The sequence below is a fragment of the Lepisosteus oculatus genome, chromosome 3, assembly GCF_040954835.1.
Source record: "Lepisosteus oculatus isolate fLepOcu1 chromosome 3, fLepOcu1.hap2, whole genome shotgun sequence".
NCBI classification, from domain to species: Eukaryota; Metazoa; Chordata; class Actinopteri; order Semionotiformes; family Lepisosteidae; genus Lepisosteus; species Lepisosteus oculatus.
The window spans coordinates 28,624,311-28,641,477 of record NC_090698.1 but is presented as its reverse complement, the minus strand read 5'-3'; the positions used below and the strand labels follow the sequence as shown (position 1 = coordinate 28,641,477).

General features: G+C 36.9%; 1 protein-coding gene and 1 long non-coding RNA gene across 6 annotated transcripts in view; both read right to left on the bottom strand.

The window, feature by feature from the left end:
• Positions 1–5,997: 5,997 nt before the first annotated feature.
• Positions 5,998–9,788, bottom strand: LOC107075670 (uncharacterized). Of its 2 annotated transcripts, none has more exons than XR_011189068.1 (3): positions 9,558–9,788; positions 8,542–8,719; positions 5,998–8,280 (listed from the first exon to the last, which is right to left on the bottom strand). It is a non-coding gene; the product is annotated as an uncharacterized lncRNA (long non-coding RNA). The 2 variants fall into 2 exon arrangements; XR_011189069.1 differs by having other exon boundaries at positions 9,569–9,788.
• Positions 9,789–13,843: 4,055 nt separating this feature from the next.
• Positions 13,844–17,167, bottom strand: part of pik3r1 (phosphoinositide-3-kinase, regulatory subunit 1 (alpha)) — a 46,259-nt gene continuing 42,935 nt past the window's right edge. For all 4 annotated transcript variants that reach the window (XM_015337669.2, XM_015337687.2, XM_015337679.2 and 1 more), the window contains 4 exons: positions 16,984–17,160; positions 16,789–16,863; positions 16,497–16,667; positions 13,844–16,223 (listed from right to left, as the gene is read on the bottom strand). In XM_015337669.2, coding sequence (XP_015193155.1) covers positions 16,034–16,223; positions 16,497–16,667; positions 16,789–16,863; positions 16,984–17,160 — 613 coding nt within the window. In that variant the 3' untranslated portion in view covers positions 13,844–16,033. The remainder of the gene's footprint in view (positions 16,224–16,496; positions 16,668–16,788; positions 16,864–16,983; positions 17,161–17,167) is intronic.

Below are 17,167 nucleotides of genomic sequence, written 5' to 3'. Positions count from 1 at the left end.
TGTATGTCACTTAAAATGAATATAAGACACGTTTAAATGATTTAACTTCAGATTCAGATGCAGAGGTACTCCTTAGTGTTTTAAATACTAAGGAATAGATGTTCTGTTTGTATTTGTAAAGTTTGCAAAGCTGTATTTCTTCTACTTATTTTATCAACACACCCAGAGCCCAATTGAAAAGTAAGCAGTATTTCTTTTTTCATTTTTCAACCCTGCAAACTTAATTGACATTGTAAGAGAACTTTCTTACAGTCACATTGTAAATGGGCCATGCAACAGAATTGGATGCTTTTCCTCCCAGAAGCTTCAGTAATCTGTAAAAAGGCCCTCCACTATGTCCCTTCAAAGGAAGATTAGATAGAATTCAGCAGTCACTCATGCAGGTTAGGTTTATTAAAAGATTTCATCTGGGCCCATCTCTTCGTCTGTAATGGTTGCGTCATAACACAAATCATCAGCTGGCTCTGACCTCTAGCACCATTTATAAGCTTAACAATCATAAATCTCTGTCCTGAAATAGTTTCTGCAGATTATAGCAATCAATCAAAACTGTGGAAGCCTTAAAACCATTAATGTCATCAGTAGTGATCTACCCCTACAGGAATCCATCTAAATCAGCCATTATTACTAGGAAAGCTTCAAGATAAAGCCAGTGTCTTCCAGTGCAAATTGCTCCACTACTTCTGTCAGGCAGTTAGTGGTGGTCTTCATGTAGCTTTCTTATCTAGTTATCACGACATGTGGCCCAAAGACCTGTTTTCCTGACTGAAATGATCGTGAAATAATTAAGAAAAATTGCCATTTTAAGCTACTTATTTAAATACAATCCTTGATGACACACTATCTCATTGTAAGAGAGATCTGTTCAACGACCATGCAACTTAAACAGTTCTCTTGCTTTTTTATACAGTATGTGCATTAAAGCCCCACAAAACAAAATTGATGTTGCTGTAGTGTAAAGAACAACACTTAAGAAAACAGGCATGGTATCTGGCCATTTGATGGTACATAATGTGAATTGCGGTTGTTATAATGCATGCTTTCACTTGTAGGCAGGTGCTATTATATGACAGCAGTCATTTGTCATTCCTAGTTCCTCTACCAATGTCATGATATGGGCCTTAAAACAGATAAGGTGGGCTTGTCTTCAACAGAGGATCATTAAGCAAGAACAAAAGAAAATGCATTTTTCATTGCAATTTTTCTTTTGTTCTTCAAACTTAAATCACAGTAGGTGCACTGATCGGTCTAGCTTCTATGGGAGTGCAGAGTTAGAAATACTTCATGTTTACCAATAGCTGTGTTTTATCAACAGTAGAGTAAGTAAAGCCATCTGTGTTTTCAAAGTAAAGAAGGATAAGGAGCATAAAATTTCAATTTCTTTTAAGAATGGTTCCTCTCCATTTCTAAATTATTTCAATGCAAGGTTTTGGATTTGTGACATTGTTCACCACCATCTTCCTGGATTTAGCACAATTCAAGCAGTTTTCTTGGCAAATAAAAACTATAACTACAAAAGCTATAGCTTATTCCTAATTGTGTGTGCTGAGCCTCTATATAGAATCCAGAAACGCCACAGCATAAGCATAAGACAGACCATCTGATGCAGACAAAATTAATTCTGGATAGCTGAACCTACAGTAAAAAAACACCTTGATTTCCCTTTGTATGAGTGGTGAGATAAAACACCTTTGACCCTTGTTGATCTTTATCAACAGATACACATAGTATTAATGGTTTAATCACAGAATCATGTCAAGGACTGTATTTATTTGAAACAAATTTTATAATTATAGTGCCACAGTGTCGATCCAACCAGAAATTCTGAAGTTACTATTACCATGTAGTATTTATTTCCCTAATTTTAAACTGTGTATACAGTATCTACTGTGTATATTTATGTGACTGTATTTTTAGGTATGTACAGCTTATTCTATTTTTTTGCACTTTCAGAACTTATTGTATATAGTGTATGGACTGTATCATGTTCATTACATATCTGCAGTGACTACTTCTATAGTAAATAACAAAGGTATGTTGTTGGTCTTACAGGCCACCCTTAAATCATCAATTTGTAAAGACTTGTGAGTCTAGATCAATTTAGCAAGTTAATTGTTTCAATTAAGGTAGAAATGTCTTTCTATTGTCCTTGAAAGCTACAGTCCAGTTTCTTCTGGTTCTTGTTAATGCTAAATTCTTAATCCCTGGCTAAGTGATTTTCAATTTTCTATTTGAGGTGTATTGTAAAATTTGATTTAAAAAAAATTTTTGGGAAGGTTGAATGGTAATATTGAAAAGAAGAATTAACCTTGTGTTGATTTCTGAGTTTCTGACTCTCTTCCTTCAGGTGTGTTACCGAAAATGTAATCAGCATTTGAGTGTTTGAGGCATTGGCAATTCTATCTGTGTCTCACCATCATATATCTATATTTATATTCATACGTGTGATACGATTTTCTGTGTACTGTTCTGTTCTAGTTGCTCTTGTGTGTCCGGACTGTGAGTAACTCTTGTATTGTATGTATTGTACTATTATTATATAATTCGTTACACTGTGGCTGTGTTGTGTGTGTTAAGCTGCTGTTGCACTGCAATTTCCCTCACGGGATCAATAAAGTATCTATCTATCTGTCTGTCTATCTATCTATCTATTGTTGACCCATTGTTTAGAAAGAAATTAGCAAGCAAGCAAGACCTTAATAAACAGATCGCCTTAAAAATAGGAGAGTCTGGATGAACCAAGGTTCTGACTTTCTGTTGTCATTAAAAATCCCAGGGCGTTTCTTGAAAAGAGTAGGGGTGTAACCCCGGCATCCTGGCCAAATTTCACATTGGCCCTTACGAATCATAGCCTCCTAATAATCTCCATCTATAAATTGGCTTAATCACTCTGTTCTCCTCCCCGCTGGGTCTGTCCTCTAGATGGGGTTTCTCATCTTATCCATGGAACTCTGTAGTTCTGTCTCTGGTCACTTGAGTATTTCGCTGACCAATGCCCCTCTTGCCCAGTTGCTCAAGGATGTTCCGCTCTAGTAAGTCTGTCTAGTAAGTCTGGGTGGTTCCTTTTTTTCCATTTCCTGAGGATGTACCAGGCTGTTCTTCTGGGAACTTTCAACACCCTGCTGTTTTTCTACAGATTCCTCATAATTCTATAATGGAGTTTGATGGAGTCATGGTAGAGCTTCTGCACTGTCAGTTAAGGACCATCTATAATAACTGTTGTATTTCTTCTGAAAACGTGTCAGGGGACTTTTAATGGACTATGTTTTAAATGGCTTTTGATTTAATAGATAACATCTGCTAAATTTTGTCTATGAAATCAGGAATGCATGATTTTGCCTGAAATAAATATTTTTCAATGGTCATTGTTTGTGTTCGCATGCTTTAGCGAATTTTAAAAATGAATTATTTTTTTAAAATACAATAAAATGCTTACAATATTTAAAAAGCTGTGTAAATGCACAAATAACTAAACAAGGTAAAATTAAATAGGGAATAAATTTAAATTACAGGAATATCAATGGTACCCTATGGGGGTAGGTCATTTGCTTACAATGGGTGTTGTTTGTGTTTCATATGTGAATTTTTTGCAGTTAATTTTTTATATGAAAAAAAGGCACAGGAACAATTTTAATTGACTGTATAAATTGTAATAGTAAAAAAAACCTTCAAAAAACAAAGTATATACAGTCTGTATAAATAATATTTTTCTCATATAGTGTGTTTTGGGCTGAAAATACAGTACATTATTTGTGATGTAATGGGCATTTTGCAATAATGAACACTCCATCCACCCTATTAGTCTGTTAAACTAAAGGTTTATTGTTTAAATGTAATTCTATTTGACTTTACAACATAACAAATGTTTAAAAGAAACTAAAGTAAATACTGAAGGCATTGTATTTATGGAGTGTTAAACAGAAGTTTGGGAGGAGGAAAGAACCTTATCATGTCCATTTCTGCCTATTATGCTTCTTGCTGACTAGCTTGGACATGCTTTGTTTTTGTTTCACTCCCTCCAACCCATCATTGTCCTTGCAGCAGCTCTCTGGTTCATCCTTCAATAATGGGGGGTGAGGGCTGTCATTTCTGCTCAGTCAATCAAGTTCCCTCAATGAAGCGTGTGTTTTGAATCATGTATCTTCACCTTTATGAGTCAGAACTACTGAAATGGTTGTGTGTGTGCAGGAGACTTTATCTTTAGAAAGATTAACCTATTTTCTAACCCCTGAATATGCACTCAACCAACATGTGAGAAAGATTCACATTGGAAATGATAGATTACTGCAGTAGTTCTTGAGAGTTGCTGTTTCCTTAAAATATATCTTAAAATACCAACTTCCTGTTTTACAGGAAACACTATTGCACTCTAATACCTTGGGACCTTTTTATGTCTTAAAGAAACACATTTCCAGAAAACAAATCTAGTTCAATTCTTTTTATCTAGTTTAATATTTTTTATTCAAACCAAATTTGATTGTATTGCTAGTTTTATTGAAGCAAATTCATGCTAGGCCTTCATCACTAATCACTGAGTATTGGTTATGTAACAAGAATATTTTCAAGTAGAGATCTAGATGTAATCTTCTGAATGTTGTTTTAAAAATGTAAACCAAATTTTATTCTGGGTGGAACAGCTGGTGGCCTTGTCTTGGAATAGGATTTATAATTTCAGCAATCAAAACTTCAAACAAATATACAAATACAATTCCATGAAATAAGATTTACAGTAGAGGTTGAGGATCTAGGGTCTATTTTATTATACTCCTGACTTCTTGCTTTCTAAAAGGTGTTATCTCTATTTTTCATTTTCAGAGATGGCTATGCTATGCAACAGACAGTTCTTTTGTGTCCAGATATTCCCTAGCCAGCCACTGAGGCTGTCAGTCAAGGCTGAATGTACCAGACTGTTGACTAGACCAGTCACCATGGGAGACAACTTTTAATCTAGTTACCAGATACCCCCACATACTTTCATCCTGAAGACATCATCAAGTTCTCTGGGGTGACTTGCTTTGTAAAAGGTCCAAACCTGATGATAAAAGTGACTGCTCCAGGTGTGGTCTGAACTGTCTACCCTCTTGAGAGAGTCTTATGACTTCAAATGCCATTGCTGCAACAAGACAGGATAATATATAGACTGCAGTTGCTGCAGGGTGTGCTTGGCTGATAGAAGGGAAGATGATCAATGAATACAAAAATTGCAGTTTAGTTCTATTAGTACTAAAGCTCAAGTGCATTAACTGTTTTATTATGCTGCATAGCCTTGACTTCTTTAGGTCTATAGCTATAGCCTATTTCTCTTATAGTGAATTAGAATAGTATTATATATAATACATATACTGTACACTAAATCATTGGTGTTTAAGAGCAAATTAAAACAGTTGTTTTATTTATTAATAGTTTTTTTGAACTAGTAATACAAATTTCAAGGGAAATATCCTAAGTGACAGAAATCCCTTTTCCCAGACAGTTACGACAGACTGATAACGTTTTTAAAACACAGTAATATAAATTTATGTGCTAAACCTATGTCCAACCTTTATTCGAAAAGTATACAATACAATTACTTCTGTGGCACCATGGGTTTGATTTATGTAAAATGAACGTGTATGAACAAATCCTGTCCATTATGTTTTTTGTTTTGGCCATCAGTGTAACATTATCTTGGGCTATTATCAGGAGGAATCTAAAATAGTTATGCGGTGCATGGACATTAAAAAAATACATGGTGTTGAACTGTTGAACCTGGGGATAAAAGTAAGATATAAATATATATTTTGAAAAAGAATTGAATCACTGAGTTCCCGACATGAGATACCCAGCATCAAAATAAAGAATCTGAGAGATGTCAATTTGGAATGTCTTTTTTGGGCATACTGTCAGAAGGATCTTGTTACAGCACATGCAAAAAGTCCTAAAGAGAAATGCAAGGCCATAAGACACAGATAGTCCATCAAAGTTAAATATACAAAAAGAAAACAACAAACTCATCCATTACTGTGTTCATATATATTTTAATTTGAACAGTGTGCAGACTGCATGGTGTGCTGCTTAATCATTTAGATTTCTCTATTCATACAGTACACACCTAGAATCTAAACCAGCTTTTCATCCAAACCAAGATTTAAAATCTTGCAAATTCATTGTGAATTAACAACAAAACTGTACATACTGTGCTGTGTACAGTGTCCTCCAGATTTATTCATGTGAAACAGGAAGAAAAACACAGAATGAAGATTGGATATGGTGTGTTGTTTAAAACAATACTAAAATTGGTATACTTTAATCGTAACAGCATTGCACAGCGCAAAGTTATGTTTGTCATAAATAATTCAATTCCAGAAGACATGAGTGTAGCATTTATTTATGTTGGAAAGCATTTCTACCTTAGTGCTCTTTGGATGTGCAATGGAAGGCTCTTAAACTACATTGAGCCTTCCAAATGACAGCGGTATAGTTGAATGAAGAAGCCAGGAAGATGATGCAAGTGTCTCGTCACCATGGGCTGTGAGACAAGTGGGAGTTGGCCTTAAACCCCAAAACAGCGGTTGGAAATCTCCAACACAAAATGGCATCTTCGGGGGCGGGAAGTGTCCAAAAAATTCCATCCAACCTCACCTCTGCATGAATGTGGCATTTGTGGTGGGAAGCCTTTCCTGAAAGTAAGCCACAAAAGGTGCAATGTGTGTTCAGATGAATATGAAAATGGAGTTCTTATGACATGCAGAGCAGCATTATGTTTGGTGTATAAAAGGTTCTCACTGCGCAATATGGCATGGTGTCTATGATGTATTTAGGTTGTTTTGTATCCAAAGGTCCTGGAGCCCTTGGTCACATACATGGTTTCCTCCTCAAGGAAGCTTGTCTGAAAATCAGCATTCCAGCATCAAAATCAAAAGTATACATCGAAATGGACAAAGAAGTGGTTAACTGCATTATTGATAAAATCAGTGTTCTTGACAGGCCATCTTAATCTCCAGATCTCAATTCAGTGGAACATCTGTGGTTCAATCTCAAGAAAGGAATCCAAGGATCTGAATAACCTAGAGGGATTCTGCCAAAAGGGAAGAGTCAAAACGTCTTCTTACACACCCCAGAACTTCACTGCACACTACAGGAGGCCTCCTGTTAGTGTATGTCCTGCCAGAGGAAGATTTACAAAATACTAACAGGGGGGAGACACATTATGACCCCTGTGCTGTCTGGACATCATTATTTATGAAAAAACATACTGTTAAGATCACTGCATAACATTTATTTAGTATAACATGAATCCATTACTTTGTTATAAGATGTTTGGTGCTCCTTCTTCATGGGGGGTATGAATAAATCTTGAACTGTGAATCCACAATTGTAAAAACATTTTAAAAAGTTTGCTGCTTCCTGCTTTTGAGGTTGCAGATATCTGGGGTGCTTTCTGTGTGGAGTTTGTATGTTCTCTCCAGGTTTGTGAGGGTTTTTCCTTGGGTGCTCTAGTTTCCTCCGACAGTCCAAACACAAACCGGCAGATTGATTTGCTTCTGACAAAACTGGTCCTGGTGAGAGTGTGTGTGGTTGTATTTATCCAAGTGTGTCCTGTAATGGACTAACATTCCATCCAGGGGATGTATCTGCCTTGTGCTTTGTTTGCTGGGATAAGCTTCAGCTCCCCCACGATCCTGTTTAGAATAAAGTGGTTAGAAAATGGAAGGATCGATGCACATAGCAACTCATAGGTAAATAGACCATTTGAGAAAACTAATATCTAAAGGAAATTAATCAATGTTTCTTTACACAACATAGGTAGGTCCCTTTTCAGGCCATAAAGGCCCATGGGGAACCGAGGGCAAGACCCACCATTTTTCTTGGCCATTCAACAATGGAGGTGGATGTGATGTGGTTAGCATCACACACCAGCCGGCCTGTTACCTCTGGAGGGATTAACCCCTGGTACTCATTTGGAAAGCAGGCTGAGTGGACCTGGGAGCCATCTGAAAGAAATTAGAGTAAATTTACATTGCTTGCCCCTACCTGGGATTGAACCCAGGACCTTCCAGTCAGGAACTAGACGTTACTCAACATAAATGGCAGATAAATAGATCCACTAAGTTTGTAACATCATTTTCATGCATTTATAGCTTCTTCTATCTTTAATTCCATCAATTGATTCAATTGATCAATTTTCTAAACCGGTTTATCCACAACTGCAAGGGAGTTGGACATAAAAACGCACATACTCACACCATTTTCCCAGAAGCCAGTTAACTGACCAATATGTCTTTGGACTGTGGGAAGAAACTGGAGCAAACATGGTAAGAACATACAAACTCCACACAGATGGAAGTGTCCACAATCTGTCACATTCCACAATTTTAATTTGTAAGCCTCGTTTCATTAAACATTATCTGATGCAAAATGATTAATTTTGTTACACATTATACCATACATTTTTTAAATGGTTTTGACATAACATTTGTAAACAGTATTATATATTCATTTTGTCCTAGAGTAGAAATACTTTATACTACTAAAATAGAAAGGTGCAGTTGTTGGGCTCACCTTGGATTGTGTGGTGTTCTGAATTTGAACTTGAATTACACAAATCCAAAATATAGTGGCACGTCTTGGACTGACGTACACGAAGAATGTGTTTAATATATTCTAGCCCACTGCAGAGGCTGAGCAGGATGAGGAACTGCTGCTTGAATGTTGCTGCTTCCTGTGTTGTAGAAATGCACTACAGAAGAAATAAAAAAACGTTCAGAAAGGAAATTATGTGCAAGCAGCTGAATTCACGGCAATTAAATCAGTGGGTGTATATAGTCTGTGGTTAAGACATTTCGTTTGATTAGGCACTAACACATTAAAGCTGTTAGGCATATGTCGCAGAAATATTTGTAATGTCACATACAAGGAAATCTACAGTTTTTTCCCCCAATAGAGGACAATGGTCTCTTCAGTTTATAGACTGCAGTAAAATGGCACTTGTCAGGGATAGCTATTGTAGGCAGCACTGCAATGAAAATGTGGTTTATATTTAAGCAACACCACATTGCATAACTCAGCTGCCTTTCTTCACTTGATCAATCATAGTGTCCAGTATTGAAATAAACCCCTGTTAACTTATGTCTAAGTATAAAGAATGTTCTGTAAGTCTGTGCAAGGACTCATTCTTCACATGCATATAAGATTTGCATGCTAAACAAGGGAGCTCTTTTTTCCCTAGAACATACGCAGTGTTTGCAAGTTTAACTGACTTTGATCATTACTCAGAAAGCTTTACCTAAGCTAATAATAGTTAGTCCAAAATAAGTATAAAACGGTATTTCACACCAGGTGCAAAAACAAAAGTCTTAAATGTGATTTAAAGTAGTAAGTATCCTGTCATTTCTTTCTGTGGTATAAATAAGATCCTGTTTCTGCCCAACGCCACCCAAATGAGTAGAATATAAAATACTTATCCAAACTCATTAAAAGGATGCATAAAGAGTTTTTAATAACATACCATGCTGATTCTAGGTTGTAAATACAAAATCTAGTATAACTGTACTTTATACTACAAATACGCTTCTCACCAATCCTGGACCTGGGGTGCTATCTGCATGCAGTCTGTATGTTCTCCCTGTGTTTTTTGTGGGTTTCTTCCAGGTGCTCTGTTTTCCTCCCACAGTCCAACAACATAGTCGTAGGCTGATTGGTTTCTGGGAAAACTGGTCCTGGGTGTGCCCTGCAAGTCTGTCTGCCCTGTGATGGACTGGTGTATCCCGCCTTGCAACCCATTGCTTGCTTATAGGCTCTGGCTCCCCTATGACCCTGAATAGGAATATGTGGTTAGAAAATGTATTATTAGTATGTACACGTTACAACATTAATAATTATTATATACAATGCCTATAGAAACTCTAACCCCTCCCCCCCGGACTTTTTCACTTTTTATTGTTTTACAGCATGGAACCATGATGTATTTAACTGAGAATTTGTGCCACTCATCAACACAAGGTACTGTTAAAATGTCAAAGTAAAAACAATCCAGACATTTTGCTAAATTCATGAAAAAAAACTAAACAGAAAATAATTGAATGCATAAGTATTCACCCCTTGCTTTGACACACATAAATTACCTCTGAAGTAACCAACTCTCTTCTTCAATTCACATAATTACTTGACTGGAGTCCACCTGTGTGCAGTTGAGGTGTTTCACATGATTTCAGAATAAATTCACCTGTGTCTGGGAGCTTTCCCACTTAGTGCATTTTCAAGGAAACACTACACCATAAAGAACAAGGAACATTCCAAGCAGATCCGAGACAAGGTTCTTGAAAAATACCAGTCAGGGCAAGGATATAAGAAAATTTCCAAGTCAATGAATATACCTCGAAGCACAGTGAAGTCCATCGTCAAAAAGGTGAGAAAATATGGAACAACTGTGAATCTGTCCAGAACTGTCCATCCTCCAAAATTGAGTGTCCGGGCAAGAAGAGATTGGAGAAACTGTACATGAGACGACAACAACAGCATGCACACTTCATAAATCTGGCTTGTACAGAAGGGTGGCAAGAAGAAAGCCTTTGTTGGGAAAAAAAACTCCTATCACATCTTGGCTAGAGTTTGCCAAAAGGCATGTGAGAGACTCAACAATTTAGAGGAAGATTCTTTGGTCTGATGATACCAAAATTGAACTTTGTTCGGCACAAACCTAACATGGCATATCACACTGAGCACACCATCTCTACAATGAAGCATGGTGTTGGCAGTATCATGCTTTGGGGATGCTTCTCTGTGGCAGGGACCGGAAAACTCATATAGAAGGAAAAATAGAGCTAAGTACAGAAAAATCCTGGAGGAAAACGTGCTACAATCCGCAAGAGCACAAGAACAGGCCAATGACCTGAAACATACAACAAAAGCCACACTGGAGTGGTTTAAAATCAAAAAGGTTAATGTCCTGGAGTGGCCAAGTCAATCCAATTGAGGATCTGTGGAATGACTTAAAATTGCTGTTCACCAATGGTCCCCATTCAAGCTGATGGAGCTTGAGCAATTTTGCCAAGAAGAATGGGCAAAACTTCCAGTATCAAGATGTGTAATGCTGATAGAGACTTACCCAAAGAGACTCACAGCTGTAAATGTTGCCAAAGGTGGTCTTACCAAGTATTTCTTCTGGGCGGGAATACTTTTGCATTAAATTATTTTTGGTTTTTAATTTTTCATTTAGTAAAATGTCTGGAATGTTTTTAATTTGACATTATAGAGTACTTTGTGTTGATGAATGGCAAAAAAATCTCAGTTAAATACATCATAGTTCCATGCTGTAACACAAAATGTGAAAAAGTCCAAGGGGGGTGTAGACTTTCTATAGGCACTGTACATTGTATGTAATGAGGTCTTGCAGCATAATATCAGGTGTGGTCAGTTAACTTATAAAGCTGTAAAAGTATTAGCAGCAGCAGATATGTACTGTATATCAGAACTGACAGTCTTGAGGACCAGCAGTATAGCTGACAAGATGGGACAGCTCAAATTTTAGCTTTGTGTGCATCTACAGAAATGGAATCCAATACATTAATGTCTTAACTATGCTTCACGTTTCTCAGGTCAGATAACACTTCAAATGCAATGAAAATACTGGTCTGTACAAAAGGCAAAGAACCAAAAGAGCGAGCAGACATTCTGACTGTTACCTAAGCCATTATGCTCTTAAATCCATAGTGAAGTACACACTTAAAAATGTATAACACTGTACCTTGCAATTATCTAAGGAAAATACCCAAAATACACAATAAAACAAATGGTACTTATCCTCTTTGAGTGATGTTTATATACACTAGAATGTGGTGAATTAACAACTGGTTTTCTTAATAGACTTGCATTTTGTTTTCTTTGGAAATTAGTTAGCTGCTGCACTAATTAATCAAAAACATCAAATAAATGCAAATTCCATCCTGTACAAAAGTGGTAGAGGACTAAAAATGTTTATAACATGGGAGTGTGTGTTCATATTTGTTAAACATGTGTATGACATTCTAAAACTAGACCAATCGGTGCTCTTAATTTAGTACAAACTGTTCTGTCTGCTCAAAATATTCCATTCACCCCAATGACTTACGTACAGTGATGCCACTAAATTTGCATAACCTCAAATTGAAGTGTACAAAATGTACAGAAGGCACAGCGCAACATTTAAAGTGATTAATAAGTTTTGTGGTGAACATGCTACACATCTTTCTAAATCAATTCACATATGGTTTCACCAAAATGAAACTATAGTGCTTACCAGTCTAGTTAATCGTTAAACAAAATATAAATAAAACAGTAAACATTTAGTGGAATGGGGTACACTTCTATTTGCAATTAACCACTTATGTACCCAATGATTATTATTGTTTCTTTGATTTTGACATTTTGAGAAAACTCTTGATAGGTTTAAACAGTTTCTAAACTAAAGGCTCACCAAATCATGATCTTAAGTGCACCGGTTTGACAAATATCTTGTTCTTCTGCCATCAAGATCAGGTAAAAGTGCCGCAATCTCCTTAGGAAAAATTAAAATATCCAAAGAAATATTGTTGCAACAGCCACAGGGGTGTAGTTTGTAGATGAGGAACCAAAGAGGGAAAAAAACTTAAAAGCCACACAGGAGGAAGTGAAATGCATTTTTATATGAAGAAAAATCCAGATGCACAAAGCCTACTCTGTTAAATCAGAAGAAACTGGCATAGAAAAAAAAAATCAAAAGAAATGTGAAAAACTTCTTTCACAAAGACAAATTTATGTCCTATTCGTAATACTAGCCCTCAACCATGGTTCTGTTTTTTGCACAATGGCAAAGTAACACCTTTCTGCAAAAAAACAGTTACGTAGCTTGAAGAAAAAACAAAAAATACAACCAAATCACATTACATCTAGTATAAATTCTTAAAACGTAGGCCTATTTAATACCTTGGCTCTTTAAAATCTCAAGTTTTCCCCAAAAAGAAGTCCTTTTACCGGGGACAAAACCGAAAAGGTCCTTTCCTACAAATATGTCAGCAAAAAAAAAAGTCATACTAATGCAAAATTGTTTTTTGTAGCAATTACTTAGTACCCTACCGAGCTGAATAGGTGCAAAATGAACACTGCAGTCTTAGACTGTACATCAAGCCACACAATGACTTTCCACTGCATGAAAGGTCCTGGATGCTGCAAGCATATCTCAGGTTTCACTAATTACCACAACTGGATGACTCAAGTGGACTCAGCTGTCATTAAAAAGATACAATTTGAATTTTAGAAAGGGAAATTTTGTAACAAAAGAAAAAGATATGCAATGTCAGCTTTGGGTCACCCATTACATCTTATTTCCAGACGGCAGAATAAGGATGACGTCATTGTAGCAGCGCCATTTGCACGTGGCCTTTCAGAAAGTCCTTAATACAGCTCGATGCATTTGAGCAGTTGACTGCTCAGGTGGTGTATGTGGAAATTCTAGCTTCAGTCTGCACAAGATATACAGTACAAGTTTGCATTACTTTAAGATAATTTTGAGGTTGTCTAAAATACTCATTAGGCTGTACTTTAAAAATACAGCATTAAGTCAGGAACTTTGATGGAACAACATAAGCTTGAAATAGCCCTCACAATTGTGTTAATGATTTCTGTTGGTAACTTTTGGAACAGGTCAAATTGCAGTTACATTTTTTGGCCATAACTGAGTAAGGAAGAGCTGAAACCCAGAAAAAGACAGATTATGTCTCTGGTGTCTGATTTCTATATTTATGACCAAGGCACTTCTTTGTTACCAAATACCATGGATACAAGACAAAAATATCTAGAACATAGAATGTAAAAACTAAAGTGATTAGAATTCAACAGCAGCACACAATTTTAAAATCAAAGTGTTTAATTCCAGATATTCATGACAGTAAAATCTGTGACAGGTTGGTGAAAAGCAAAACAGCAGAGATTTTTTATAACACTGAAGACAAAATTAAAACTTTTCTGAAATAAATTCTTTAGCTCTCCACACATTGTATGACTGACTGTCTGATGTTATGTATTGTCATAATAGATATTCCATGTCAACAAAAAGCTTCTTTTGAAACCATTAAGTTTCGAGAGGTCTGTTAATAAAATGTAACAGTATAAAGTATTAAAGGTAAACTCCATGGACAAGAAAAATTTCAGTATTATTAGTTTGGCTAAACAAAAAAGAAACCATGTGTTGGATGAAAATGATCAAAATGCTATCAATAATAACATTGCAGTGATATTTTTGTTTAAAATTTGGCTGACGCTTTTATCCAAGCAACATACATGTGCACCCATTTCCAGAGCTAGGAATTTCTCCTGACAACTGGAGAGAAATACCTTTCTCAAGGTACAACAGCAGTGTCCCTTCCAGTTTAACCCACAACCTTCCAGTTATGGGTCCAATGTCCTAACCACTGCTCTACACTGAGGATGCAATGGAAAACCATATGTTGGCAGCTACATAAACTTTTGGTACTTTTTCTCCAAACAGAACTAATTTGAATAAGCATAGCATGGAACTGAACAACAAATTTCAGGAATAAAGTATTTCTTTCCATCCATGTAAACACTCTTAAGGGATTTTCTGATACAGAAAAAATACTATGTGAACTAGGAATGAGAAAGCAACATTTAATCTACTAAATAATCATTTACATTTGCTAAATTCCAACACACCATGTTTTTTTGAGTCCAAACCTTAAAAAAAATGCTTCGGTTGACAGGTCATACAGTACATGAAAACTAGGCAGCTTGTCACATCAGACAAACATCTAATTAGAATATTCCATTTTATCTTTTCCCATCCGCAGCAGTGCGGAATATACTATAATTTTAAAACTGAATCACTGAGAATCATTTGGGGCGGCTCTTTGAAACAAAATTTATATTTAATGGACTGAAGCAGCTTTCAAAAACTCATTAGGCTCTGCCTAAGAGAACACAACTTTGAAATAAAAACAAAAAAAATACTTAAGCTTTACTCTGGACTACAGATCCATTCTCAAATATTGTAATTTTGCAATTAAGTATTTTTACTTAAAATATTTAAACCAATTACATGTTTTGCCACTGGACACTTATCCCCTTGGATATAGACAACATGGAGGAAAAAAAACTTCAAGCAATAAAAACAAGCTTATATTATTGGTACATGTAAAATAAAACAGCTTTAAGAAAACAAAAGATGATAGCATTGCATAGCAGAAATTAGCATTAAACTGAAAAGGAACTAAACTTAGTTTGGTATTGTAGATTTCATCACTTTTTTGATGCATGTCCTCCTTTAAATATGTACAATATAGTATGATATACTGTGTCCATTTCGTTAAGTCCTGCTTCTCTTCATACTGTATTCCAAACCCCAGCCTACATCAACTCTAATGCTTCCCAAGGAGAACAAAGCTAAGGATCTTGCAAATGAGTGTCTTCTTTTTTGCTGCAATACCTTTGTATGAAAGTCCTTTCCAGAAAGATTTTCAGTTGGGAAAAAGTGCCATCTTGCTACATTATCAGCTCATCCAAGGATTGTTCATGAACACTTAACAAGAGTGTATGGACCAAGTGTACAGGGCAACCCCCAAAACCGACACAGGTCTTTGAACCTGGGTGTTCAGGTCTCACACACATACACAAACGCACACACGCATCCGTGCGCACACACACAAAATAAAAAGCCAAATGCACAAGGGAAAAAGACCTGTACAAAAAAGATGCACCCTAGGGTTTCAGCGTTTGACATTCCAGCTGGTAAAGCTTTGAAAAGAATGTAAACAAGCACCATTAAGAAAAGGCCTCTGTCCTCAGAGCAGGAGATAGTTCAGCAGTCCCCAGCTGATTTGTGCTTCTTCCATAAGCACAAGTGAAAGAAAATTACATTCACAGCTCAACACTGCCCATTGTCTTTCTGCCACTGAAATGTGTACAATGCTCCGTTAAGTCCTGTAGAGCACAAACTGAGCTCCACAACTCCAGAGCTTGATTCTGCAATGCATTTCCTAGAGGCCCTCCTTCCTTCTCAAGTCCCAGATGCTGTACAAAGTGTTCATCGCCTCTGATGTGCATACACAGGGTATGCTAGCGTGACATTCAAAGAGTCATTGTGCTGTACAAGTGATGTGTGCTGGTAGTGCAGAACCAGTTCTTTTAGGGAGTTGTACAAGTTGTAGGGCTCTGCAAATCCATATCCCGTAGGTGTTTTGTTGATGACGCAATGCTTCACTTCCCCATCGACGCTGAAAGCAAAAAGTACCAGAGTGATTAATTTGTATCAACATTGCTTTGTTTCTGATGTACAACGCGGCTAGTAAATTTGAAACAAAAACTTGGTGCCCAAGCTAAACAAATTTAGAAAATGAAAAGCTTTAAAGGAAATGAGACTTTTAAATTAGCTACACATCAAAACCTAATAGACAGCTACAAATTCATTATAATGAATGCTATTATCTGTGCTGGTGGTTTCTCAATAAGAAGTGGTAGAAAAGGTAAACGGCATATATGACACATACACGACACTGCAGGCAAAGCAGCCTTGCTTGCTGCTGTCCCGAACAAGGAATGTTCCATCCCGCTTCCCGCGGAGCAGGGCCTCCGCCTGGACCCGGTTAATATTTCCCAGCTTCCACGAGCGCTCGTCGTGATGAGGCAGGTCTTCGTCATCTTCCACCATAGAGTATTGGCTGGAAAGAAGAGAGAGAAGGCCTTCAGTGGAGTGGACGTAAAATTCTTACCTTGGGGAAAAAAAACTACAGGTGCACAAAGGGGATACATCTTGAAATACGTGCGCTCAATTCTACTTACTCTTCGGTCGTTTCGTTTTTGATTCCCAGCCACTCGTTTAGTTTCTTCTGTCGAACACCCTTTTGGGTCAACCACCTGAAACACAAGAGAGGATGCATGTCAGTTAGTAATTCAAATAATTTTGTTAGTAACCTTTGAAAGGGACATGACAGAGGAAAAGGGACTAGATAAGGTATATGCAGAGATTTTTCTTACATCAGATATTGGTCTCTGGTCTTTCTGAGTTGGATGAGGTCTGGTTTGATGCTGTTCATCCTCTTGTCAATCTCCCGGTAGTCAGCCGCTTGCTTCTTCAAGTCCTCCTCCAGGCGCCGCTTGCTGTCGACTATCTCACTGATGCGAGACTTCAGCTTCTCATAGTTCACCATGATCCTGGGAG